Genomic DNA, 12,780 nt, shown 5'->3' with positions numbered 1-12,780 from the left:
ATTATAATCCCATGAAGAATGACAAAGACGCGACCTGGAGGCAGTGAAAGATTACAAGAAAATGTGTGTCCAATCAAAAACCATAAAATAACATCTGTTTTAAACACAAAAGCAAATCTCTTGCTGTAGGGGAGAGGAGCCAATAGGAAATCGTCACGTAAAGGTGGGACGCGCCAGTCTGTGTGTGACTGCCTTGAATAAATTTCTTATTATAAGACACTTAAGATATATATATATATATATATATATATATATATATATATATATATATATATATATATATATATATATATATATATATATATAGGGTGGTCCGTTGATCGTGACCGGGCCAAACATCTCACGAAATAAGCGTCAAACGAAAGAACTACAAAGAACGAAACTTGTCTAGCTTGAAGGGGGAACCAGATGGTGCTATGGTTGACCTGCTAGCTGGCGCTGCCATAGGTCAAAAAGATATCAACTGCGTTTTAAAAAAATAGGAAACCTCATTTTTATTACATATTCGTGTAGTACGTAAGGAAATATGACCGTTTTAGTTGCACCACTTTTTTCGCTTTGTGATAGATGGCGCTGTAATCGTCACAAACACATGGCTCACAACTTCAGACGAACAGTTGGTAACAGGTAGGTTTTTTAAATTACAAATAGAACGTAGGTACGTTTGAACTTTTTATTTCGGTTGTTCCAAATTGATACATGTACCTTTGTGAACTCATCATTTCTGAGAACGCATGCTGTTACAGCGTGATTACCTGTAAATACCACATTAATGCAATAAATGCTCGAAATGATGTCCCTCAACCTCAATGCATTTGGCAATATGTGTAACGACATTCCTCTCAACAGCGAGTAGTTCGCCTTCCGTAATGTTCGCACGTGCATTGACAATGACCTGACGCATGTTGTCAGGCGTTGTCGGTTGATCACGATAGCAAATATCCTTCAACTTTCCCCACAGAAAGAAATCCGGAGACGTCGGATCCGGTGAAAGTGCGGGCCATCGTATGGTGCTTCGACGACCAATCCACCTGTCATGCTATTCAATACCGCTTCAACCACACGCCAGCTATGTGCCGGACATCCATCATGTTGGAAGTACATTGCCATTCTGTCATGCAGTGAAACATCTTGTAGTAACATCGGTAGAACATTACGTAGGGAATCAGCATACATTGCACCATTTAGATTGTCATTGATAAACTGGGGGACAGTTATACTTCCTCCCATAATGCTGCACCATACATTAACCCGCCAAGGTCGCTGATGTTCCACTTGTCGCAGCCATCGTGGATTTTCCGTTGCCCAATAGTGCATATTGTACCGGTTTACGTTACCGCTGTTGGAGAATGACGCTTCGTCGCCAAATAGAACGTGTGAAAAAAATCTGTCATCGTCCCGTAATTTCTCTTGTGTCCAGTGGCAGAACTGTGCACGACGTTCAAAGTCATTGCCATGCAATTCCTGGTGCATTGAAACATGGTACGGGTGCAATCGATGTTGATGTAGCATTCTCAACACCGACGTTTTTGAGATTCCCGATTCTCGCGCTGTTTGTCTGCTACTGATGTGCGGATTAGCCGCGACAGAAGCTAAAACACCTACTTGGGTATCATCATTTGTTGCAGGTCGTCGTTGACGATTCACATGTGGCTGTTTCCTTAAATAATGTAACTATCCGGCGAACGGCCCGGACACTTGGATGATGTCGTCCAGGATACCGAGCAGCATACATAGCACACGCCCATTGGGCATTTTGATCACAAAGCCATACATCGTCACTATATCGACCTTTTCCGCAATTGCTAAACGGTCCATTTTAACACGGGTAATGTATCACGAACCAAATACCGTCCGCACTGGCGGAATGTTACGTGATACCTTGTACTTATACGTTCGTGACTATTACAGCGCCATCTATCATAAAGCGAAAAAAGTGGTCCAACTAAAACATTCGTATTTCTTTACGTACTACACGAATATGTAATAAAATATGGGGGTTCCAATTAAAAAAAAAACGTAGTTGATATCCGTTTGACCAGTGGCAGCACCATCTAGCGGCCCAACCATAGCGCCATGCGGTTTCCCCCATCAAGCTAGACAAGTTCAGTTTTTTGTAGCTTTCTCGTTTGATGCTTATTTCGTGAGATATTTGGCCCGGTCACCATCAATGGACCACCCTTCCGAACTGACTATGCGAATGTAGACGAGATGTGGCTCAAATTCAAAGATATAGTAGCAACAGCAATTGAGATATTCATACCTCATAAATTGGTAAGAGATGGAACGGATCCCCCGTGGTACACAAAAAAGGTCCGAACGCTGTTGCAGAGGCAACAGAAAAAGCATGCGAAGTTCAGAAGAACGCGAAATCCCGAAGATGGGCTAAAATTTACAGACGTCGTATGTAAAGTACACAAGCGGCAAGACGCAGTCAATACCTACGCTGCGCAGTGCCGATGGTACTGTTACCGACGACTGTGCCGCTAAAGCGGAGTTATTGAACGCAGTTTTCCGAAATTCCTTCACCAGGGAAGACGAATGGAGCATATACTGTATTCAAACATTATGAATCACCTCGAAGGGAACGATCTATTGACACGTAATCAGCATGGCTTCAGAAAACATCGCTTTTGTGCAACGCAGCTAGCTCTTTATTCTCACGAAGTAATGGCCGCTATCGACAGGGGATCTCAAGCTGATTCCGTATTTCTAGATTTCCGGAAAGCTTTTGACACCGTTCCTCACAAGCGACTTCTAATCAAGCTGCGGAGCTATGGGGTTTCGTCTCAGTTGTGCGACTGGATTCGTGATTTCCTGTCAGGAAGGTCGCAGTTCGTAGTAATAGACGGCAAATCATCGAGTAAAACTGAAGTGATATCAGGTGTTCCCCAGGGAAGCGTCCTGGGACCTCTGCTGTTCCTGATCTATATAAATGACCTGGGTGACAATCTGAGCAGTTCTCTTAGATTGTTCGCAGATGATGCTGTAATTTACCATCTAGTAAGGTCATCCGAAGACCAGTATCAGTTGCAAAGCGATTCCGAAAAGATTGCTGTATGGTGTGTCAGGTGGCAGTTGACGCTAAATAACGAAAAGTGTGAGATGATCCACATGAGTTCCAAAAGAAATCCGTTGGAATTCGATTACTCGATAAATAGTACATTTCTCAAGGCTGTCAATTCAACTAAGTACCTGGGTGTTAAAATTACGAACAACTTCAGTTGGAAGGACCACATAGATAATATTGTCGGGAAGGCGAGCCAAAGGTTGCGTTTCATTGGCAGGACACTTAGAAGATGCAACAAGTCCACTAAAGAGACAGCTTACACTACACTCGTTCGTCCTCTGTTAGAATATTGCTGCGCGGTGTGGGATCCTTACCAGGTGGGATTGACGGAGGACATCGAAAGGGTGCAAAAAAGGGCAGCTCGTTTTGTATTATCACGTTATAGGGGAGAGAGTGTGGCAGATATGATACACGAGTTGGAATGGAAGTCATTACAGCATAGACGTTTTTCGTCGCGGCGAGACCTTTTTACGAAATTTCAGTCACCAACTTTCTCTTCCGAATGCGAAAATATTTTGTTGAGCCCAACCTACATAGGTAGGAATGATCATCAAAATAAAATAAGAGAAATCAGAGCTCGTACAGAAAGGTTTAGGTGTTCGTTTTTCCCGCTCGCTGTTCGGGAGTGGAATAGTAGAGAGATAGTATGATTGTGGTTCGATGAACCCTCTGCCAAGCACTTAAATGTGAATTGCAGAGTAGTCATGTAGATGTAGATGTATACATTGACCACCTTTACATAGTATCCGGCCCAGGAAATATGTATATAATTTTTTGTTCAGTTTTTCAATAGAGGCCTCATAGGCAACATTAGTCATTAGTGTAAAATGACATCACTGAATGATAAGAATTACAGCACGGACACATCTTTGAAATTACGTAAAAATTGGTACATACCTCTCAAGTGACTTCACATCACATCTGTTATACTACTGAAATACCTTGGCGCACATACTCGGACCTGTCTCCTTGCTCTTCCTTTTTTTAGCAGTGGTTTAAAACAAATAACCAATGCGAAAACAGGCAACAAGCCGTCACTTAAACAGTTACCTCACTCTGACGGAACATAATCTCAACGACTGTACGGATATGAGATCCCTATCACATCGGACATATTTCTAGGTCTGACCGCTTAATAGGTTCAAAGTAGTATTTTAACAGGTATGTTAAGTCTGAAGGACAGATGTCGAAAGTCTCACACTGGCGCAACAACAAATGCACCTGCTTCTTGTGAAAACCCACTCTGAAATACGTGAAGCCTGTATTCACTGAGGACACGAAAAACGTGCAAATTTTCAGTCACCTTTTGCATGAGACAAACGTCAGTACGGGATTGGCAGAGAGGCATGCAACGTCTGTATTTGCACGCGTCTTATTGAACAGAACAAAGTTGGATGACGTTGCTAGATTTACCCAGTGGGTGAAAACTTTAGGTCAAAATATTCTTAGTAAGATAATTAAAAAAAATATTGCTGAAGATATACAAATAAAAAAATCATAGATAATTTGTGCATTTGAGTAAAGAAGGAAATACGCAGAGCAAAAGGTAACGTCGAATTGAATTAAAAGCGGTATCTGGTCTGCGAAAATGTGGAAATAGTGAACTGATATTGAAGCAACATTGTTGCAACGCATAAAATCACTCCAGAACGAATACGAAGATATCTAAGCTTGACCTTATTTTGTTGTTCTCTTCCTAAAAAGTAATTGCAACAAATATTTCTATATATTATGCACGATATCAATATTTTAACGGAATTAATATAATTTTGTGTTGTGTTTCTCATATACAGGGTGTAACGGATATAAGTGCAAATATTTTTATATGTTTTACGTTAATACACTATGTGATCTAAAGTATCCGGACACCTGGCTGAAAATGACTTACAAGTTCGTTGCGCCCTCCAATGGTAATGCTAGAATTCAATGTGGTGTTGGCTCACCCTTAGCCTTGATGACAGCTTCCACTCTCGCAGGCATACGTTCAATCAGGTGCTGGAAGGTTTCTTGGGGAATGGCAGCCCATTCTTCACGGAATGCTCCAGTGAGGAGAGGTATCGATGTTGGTCGGCGAGGCCTGGGACGAAGTCGGCGTTCCAAAACATCCCAAAGGTGTTCTATAGGATTCAGATCAGGACTCTATGCAGGCCAGTCCATTACATTGTCTTGTAACCACTCCACCACAGGCCGTGCATTATGAACAGGTGCTCGATCGTGTTGAAAGATGCAATCGCCATCCCCGAATTGCTCTTCAACAGTGGAAAGCAAGAAGGTGTTTAAGACATCAATGTAGGCCTGTGGTGTGGTAGTGCCACAAAAAACAACAAGGGGTGCAAGCCCCATCCTTGAAAAACACGACCACACCATAACACTACCGCCCCCGAGTTTTACTGTTGGCACTACACACGCTGGCAGGTAACGTTCACCGGGCATTCGCTATACCCACACATCCATCGGACCGCCACATTATGTACCGTCATTCGTCACTCGAAAAAACGTTTTTTCCACTGTTCAATCGTCCATTGTTTACGCTCCTTACACCAAGCGAGGCGTCGTTTTGGCATTTACCGGCTTATGAGCAGCCCCTTGACAATGAAATCCAAGTTTCCTCACCTCCTACCTAAGTGTCATAGTACTTACAGTGGATTCTGATGCAGTTTGGAATTCCTGTGTGATGGTCTCGATAGATGTCAGCCTTATTACACATTACGACTCTCTTCAACTGTCGGCGATCTCTGTCAGTCAACAGACGAGGTCCGCCTCTGCACTTTTGTGCTATGCGTGTCCCTTCACATTTCCACTTCAGTATCACATCGGAAACAATGGACCTAGGGATGTTTAGGAGTGTGGAAATCTCGCGTACAGGAGTATGGCACAAGTGACACCCAATCACCTGACCACGTTCGAAGTCCGTGAGTTCCGCGGAGAGCCCCATTCTGCTTTCTCGCGATGTCTAATGACTACTGAGGACGCTGATATGGAGTACCTGGCAGTAGGTGACAGCACAATACACCTAATGTGAAAAACGTGTTTTTGTGGGTGACCGGATACTTTTGAAAACGTAGTGTATGTATACCCATCAGTGTGTTGCTCGTTTTTTCTCTGCGACGAACAGTCTTCCCACAAATACGTCACAAACCTTACGACCTAATGTTTTATACATGGCCATAGCTGGACCACGAAGTGGAATACGCCTGTCAGTATAGATAAACCGTTTTGCGACCAGTTGTCCACATTTCAACACCTGACCTGCTGACCAAGAATGTACTAGGAGTTACTACCCAATTTAAAAACATACAACTTGTAATAGTTACAACTATTAGGCTGCAAACGACGTAAATACTGATATAAGGTTAAGTACACCGTAATCACCTACCAACAGAAATATCTGCACTTACACCCGCTACACCCTGTATATTTATTACTCATTTACGACTACTTCAGAGTTGAGTAAGCGTCACCATTGACGAAAATAAATACTGAACCTGCCTACTGAAATTCTATTTTCTTACTGAATTTCAGGTTGAAAATGATAAAACCCATTGCACAAGAAGTTAGCGATAGCTAACTGAGCAAGAGATGGGACTTCAGAAGCTGTGATCACAACAAACATCCGCCATGTTCGAGGGAGTGGTGGCGACAGTTCTCAACCGTTATCTCGGCAAATACATTCAAGATCTGGACATCGAAAGCCTAAATATTGGAATTTTCAGCGGAAATGTACAACTTGTCGATCTCAGAATCAAGCCTGAAGCTCTGGTAAGTATTTAATCTGTTAATTATAATGATCCTTCTTCTGTCTGTGTTTGAGGTTTGGGGAGGAGTTGGGGGAGAGCTTCAACCGCTGATGAAACAAAAACACTTTTTAGATATTGTGTTATATTACGAAAACAAGGAGAAAATTTCTAGCTCTGGCAGAATCAATGAAATGTTATTTTATTATGTTTATTTTTGTTGCTTGTGTTTCACTTGATGCCAGTGTAGAGTTGTTTATATGGTTTTAAAAATGTTTTGTATTTATTCCATTGAAATGGATAAAGGGAAACACTGGCCTTCCATACTATTTTCAACTAAAATTAGTCTACATGTACGTAAGTTTTCAAAGGAATTTGCTCCTTAATTTTCGACAATGAAGATATTGGCAGCTGAATTCAGCAATAGCTGAGCTTCTGTGGAAAATTATCCACGTGAAATACATCCGAAAAATGTACCCAAATGTGGAAACATCAGATAATTGCGTAATACTGTACTAGACAACAGTAGATGAAAGGCATATGAAATAGCTGAAGGGACGTGCAAGTGTGACTGCGGTAAATTTTCCGTGAAGACTAAACTAACAGCTAGCAGCATTTAGTGATGCTTACCAACAGCAGATAGGAAAAAAAACCTGAGCTTTATTTGGACCATTTCAAAAGGAAACCAACCCATTTTGTGCGTTGATTTTGTGTTGCGGTTAACTCTTGTGTCAAGATACAAGGGAATTAAAGACATCAGCTGTCAGTGGATATTGATTTATATGAATGGGTCAAGTTGAACCTTTGTGCCGGACAGGGATTTGAACCTGGATCTCCTTCTAACCCTTTTTTTATGAACCTCACTCACTCCCCTTACAGCCTTTCCATTCGCTGCCCTTTAGTTGCCTTCTCTGCCTAGGTGCTCTGCCTTCTATCTTTTTTGTTAAAACATAATAATTCTCCTGGAAAACCTAAAAAATTAACTAATGTAAATATTTCGTTTCATGTCACAACTTATTTATTTTTTGTTATTTATTTAAATTAAATTTCTTTTTAATTCTAAATTAAATGATAAGAAAAATTTTCCGTTTCGTGGAACTGCAAAAGAAAAGTCGTAAGTCCCTTTTAATGGTTGCTTATTTCTTCATCCTTAAATTGTAAAGTTCTGAAATCCCTCATGCCTCTCTTCTTTCTGAAAACAAAATGTATGCTTCTTTATAAATGCAAAAAAATATTGATATTGTGCCCAAATCAAACCGCTTGTAATCTATTAAAACTGAGGTTCTTGTTTATTTGTCAGAAAAATTAGAGGAGTAACTAAAATTAATTTCTCATCTTCCTTGTAGCGTATTTCCTTTCAACCACCTGTATCTAACTTCGATATCGTAAGATACAGTTAAAATACAAGTAACACAATGAGTAAAAGGATTAATCTTAATTACAAAGTAAAAGGAGAGTATTCAGCAGTCTATACACTGGTCTTAATATCTCAGATGCACGGATACAATACTCCTACGTAGTTTGCAAAATTCTTTTGATAATTTCGTTTGTTCCACAGTTCATGTTGTAATGTTGTCAGTTTAAAGTTAAATTTCATGAACTCGGTGTTTCTGACGTTATCACGTAGTGTACGAATTCATCCGATAGCCAGATTATCATAGTGCTTTTCTGGTCAGGGTATAGCTTTTGGTCTGGTGGCACAACTTCTTGTACCCTGACATATTGCGGTGCCGTCTGCAGTATTGATGTAAGTTTCTGTGGCGTCCATTCCAGATTTCGCGTGAGTGGTTACATTTAAACCGATGTATAAGGGTATCCTGTTCATTACACGTATCACAATTCGGTGAATCTGCAAGATTGACAGTAACTTCGTGCACGCTGGAGTCGTTTCATTCACAATTTTGTACCATTCTGCCCTAAAATCTGCCGTAAGTTGTTTGTTGTGAATATTCTTCCACGCCCCAGGCCAGTTGACACGAGGATGTTTAGTTTGCATTCTGTTAGGAACTGACAGTTTCTTAATATGATGGTATCATCTCTTTGTATTGAACATTTTGTTTTCATGGGTTACGTAACTGTTCTCGACTATGGAGGTTCTGAGAAAGCTGAGCTTTGAATGTATTTTACCAGTATTGACAGGTGTTACATGGCTTTCTGGCTGAACTGCTTTAAGAAGTATACTTGCCAAGCTAGTGGGGCTGAATTTTGATTTTTTGAGGACGCTGTTTACAATTAAAGCTTTGAATTTTGTGTCAATATCTATTATTTCGGTCCCACCTTCTTCAAACGGTAATGTTGGCGTGCTGCAGTTTACCTTAAAAACATTTACACCGCATACGAAATATACAGTCAATGATAGTAGACTTCTGGCTATTGGCGCTGGTGCCAGCAAAATGGTGCTATGTAATACACTTTCTGTAAGATGAACTGTTTCACAAGTCTTACTTTCTGAATCATATCGAGACTTCGCTTGAAATATAGCTGTATGCTGGCACTAAATTTGTTCAACATCAATCGCCAGTTGGTAGTCTGAGTCCTTTGTACGTCAGACACGTGATCTAGCCCTAGACCTTGTATCGCTGTTGCCGTGGATAACCATTGTTGCTCTTCCAACAGTAAACCTTTCCCTAAATTAACTATCTTGGGTTTGTTACAGTTGTTCATGGGCCCTGTTGCCGCACAGTAGGCGTTCAGTTAATATTTTGGGTGCGATAGCCGGTCTTGTGCCCGAACAAATATGCTCAGATCATCTGCAAATGCTCAGCATACCGTCTTTCCTAGTAAGAACAAGCCTGGCAGTGGGCTGTGAAGTTTCTTTAGGGGACATTCGACCACAATTACGCATAGGGCCATCGGTAGGGGCAACCTTGACGGACTCACCGCTTTGTATTGAATGGCCCAGTTAGATACCCATTGACCGCGATTTTGGACTAAGCTCCTTGCAAAATGACTCAGACAAGTTGGGAGAATATGTTGCAGATACCAATTTCCATATTGCTGTTAGTAGAAAACTGTGAGAGATCTGGTCGAAAGCTTTTGAAAAATCAATAGCTATTACAGAATCTCTTGTGTTACAGATGTCTGTGATGGCTGTTTTGTCACAGTAGTCGGTCAGGATGTCAGTTATACTGCGCCCCGGAACTACACATGTTTCGTAACCTCCTGTCATGTTTCTCATTACGTTACTGAACCTTGTGTTTACTGCTCGAGCTAATATTTCGTATTCGGTGTTCATCAAGGTAATCGGATGTTTGTTGGCGGGTATTTCTTGGGTAACAATACGAAGAGCCCTTCGTGGTATTTTGTGCGAAGCTTTTGGAGATTCCATGCATGGTGGAATATGCTAATCAGTTCTTCTTTCAATACGTCCCAATAACTGAGGTAAAATTCAATATTCACATGAGGTTGTAAAGCGACACTTTATCCTGTTGTATAACATTGTCAGCTATGGACCTCATTTTCAGACCCTCTAGTTTTTGTCTTTGCACTGACATCAGCTGTGCTTCAATCTGCTTTACCTGTAAACTGCTAGTGTTTATATCTCGTATATTTTGGAAAAGTTCTCGGAGACACACGAATTAAATTTATTTGTACTTTTCTCCTACTCATTTTTGTTGTAGCCATATTGTTTAAGCAATCTCCGTTGCTTGGGTTCGCATGATCCACCCACCAATTTCATCTGCTGGGGCACTTCCTTATGTTAGTGACGCAAGCCTTCCATGTTTCCAGCACCAAAATTTCTCCGCAGAAATTTGTTAGCTTCTATAAACTGATTCTGATAATATAAGCACAATGGTCGGAAAAAATTACAGAGCAGATTTCTGACTTAGTGATGTTACATATTAAATCTTGTGAACCGTAAATTCGGTCTATTCTACTCGTTGAATGGCTAGTGACGTACTGTAAACACGGGCTACTTCAGCCCAGATTTTGAAACTTCTGACATTATATTTAAAATGGGCACAACAGATATTTTCGCCAACATACTCACATTATATTACTAAACTATCGTTTATTATGGATACTTTAGCATGCAGTACGCATTGTTTGTGACGTAGTAAATATTTTTATTTTTTTATTTTATTTGGACTCAAGATAACCTTACAGTTGGGTTACTTGAACCCAGACTGTAATTCCCACAGATACTACCATTTGAAGGCAGTTTTGGTCCAATTAGGTTGATGGTTATTTGAACAACATAATTTCTGAACATCCAGTGAACTTCCAAACCTTTATTTTAAGGGAAAAAATTAATTTTGAACATTAATTTTGAACAAAACTTTTTAGATATTGTACAAACAATAGAATGTAGGGATATAACAATGTTTAGAGTCCAGTTAAAGAAAACAAATCTCTTTTTATTAATTATGGGGGTTCTATTGTCATTACCACATCTTCAGATTTATACAACAAGACATTCTAACTTTTGGGCCACCTCCAGGCTTTTAATGTAGGCCCCATGCAGTCGACTCTAACACCTTCTGCTTCTATAGCGAGGATGACTTTCTTTTTCGTATGGTGGTCTTGGTTGTTTTTGAAGATGCTTTCATTTGTGGAATTTCTTCCTGGTGTTGGGTGTTTTCCACAGAGGCACTGGTATTACTGGTAGAGCAGAAGTCAGACACACTTACACTCTGTCCAGGTGGCACTTGGAGTTTTTTCCTCTTAGTAGAGAGAGGTGTAACAAACTAACCCCTCTTCTCTTGAAGTCGTTGAAGAAATGCATCCCCAATCATAGACAAGTCTACGTTTGCCTTGGATTTGTCTTGATTTGACAAACGGCGTGTGATCTGGTTTTTATCTAGTGGCATCAGTCCAGTTTCTTGAAACATGCCTTTAGGTTGCTTTTCATGTTTGGACCAATTTCTTCTAAAACAGTTCGCAACAGTACTGCGAACTCATCCTTTGGAAGCACGCCGATTCTTTTACCTGCATCTGATTGCTTCCAACGGTCAAGAACATCCTTCCACCTCATTTTGAGAGGCATAAAATATGTCACATCCAGTGGTTGAGTGAGGTGGGAAGAATTAGGTGGAAGACAAACAAAGTGCACATTGTTTTCTTCACAGAGCTGAATCACATTGATGCTGAGGTGTGAAGTAAGGTTGTCACCAATTACAACCTTCTTACCTTCTTGTTTCTTAAGAATTGTAAGCAGATGACTGGTAAACCAGTCCTCAAAAACTGCTAGATCGATCCGCCCATGCTTACTGCGGTTATATCTAGCCCCAGGTTGGCCACCATCTGTCCAAGTTAACCACAAATTTTCGGCCTTATATATAATATATGGTGGAATGGACTGTCTGGCTGCATTGCCACAAAACATTACACTTATGTAGGATTTTCTTGTGTTCATAATCTGCTCGGGGTATTTAGTAGCCCTTTGGCAAATTACTTTTTTCCTACCTGGATCATCATTCATATTGGTTTCGTCATAGTTGTAGACATTTTCAAGGGGGGGGGGGGTGTCCTTGAGCAGTTTTCCCACGTTTTGAATGTATTCAGTGATAATCTTTTCATCGACAGCTGGTCTTGTTCTTTTTATGTTAGCTACAAATCGAACTGAAAGACTGGGATTCCTATGTAGAAAGGATATAATCCAATCTCTTCCAGGCAAGTTATTCTTAAAACAACCAATGGTACGTCGCTGTCTTCCTAAGTAAGCTTTTGTGACAAATATAAAATAAAGTTCGAAGCAAGGAAACCCAAAGTCACACAGCATGTGGAGGTGGGTAGCAAACGTAAGCTCCTCTTCATCCTTAAAAACTCTCGGGTGCCCTGGTTTCCCTGGATGTTGATTTTTTAGTATCCTCTTGACAGTGGCTCTGCAAATGTTATAAACACTCTCTGCTTCTCGCTGTGTCATCCTCCTACTCCTTACAGCTTCCAGGCATTCTTCCAACTTTTCGGGAGTAAAGTCAGTGTATGTCCAGTTTCCAGGTGGTCTTATATATTTATAAGGCATTGCGTCAGATA

General features: G+C 40.7%; 1 protein-coding gene across 3 annotated transcripts in view; it reads left to right on the top strand.

The window, feature by feature from the left end:
• The window catches only part of LOC126297832 (intermembrane lipid transfer protein VPS13A-like), a 759,301-nt gene that overhangs the window by 50,788 nt on the left and 695,733 nt on the right, over positions 1 to 12,780 (top strand). For all 3 annotated transcript variants that reach the window (XM_049989081.1, XM_049989080.1, XM_049989079.1), the window contains exon 2: positions 6,593 to 6,829. In XM_049989081.1, coding sequence (XP_049845038.1) covers positions 6,689 to 6,829 — 141 coding nt within the window. In that variant the 5' untranslated portion in view covers positions 6,593 to 6,688. The remainder of the gene's footprint in view (positions 1 to 6,592; positions 6,830 to 12,780) is intronic.

Source organism: Schistocerca gregaria, chromosome X (assembly GCF_023897955.1).
Source record: "Schistocerca gregaria isolate iqSchGreg1 chromosome X, iqSchGreg1.2, whole genome shotgun sequence".
In the NCBI taxonomy this organism is placed as follows: domain Eukaryota; kingdom Metazoa; phylum Arthropoda; class Insecta; order Orthoptera; family Acrididae; genus Schistocerca; species Schistocerca gregaria.
Note: the sequence above shows the minus strand (reverse complement) of the source record. Positions and strands in the feature narration are given on the sequence as shown.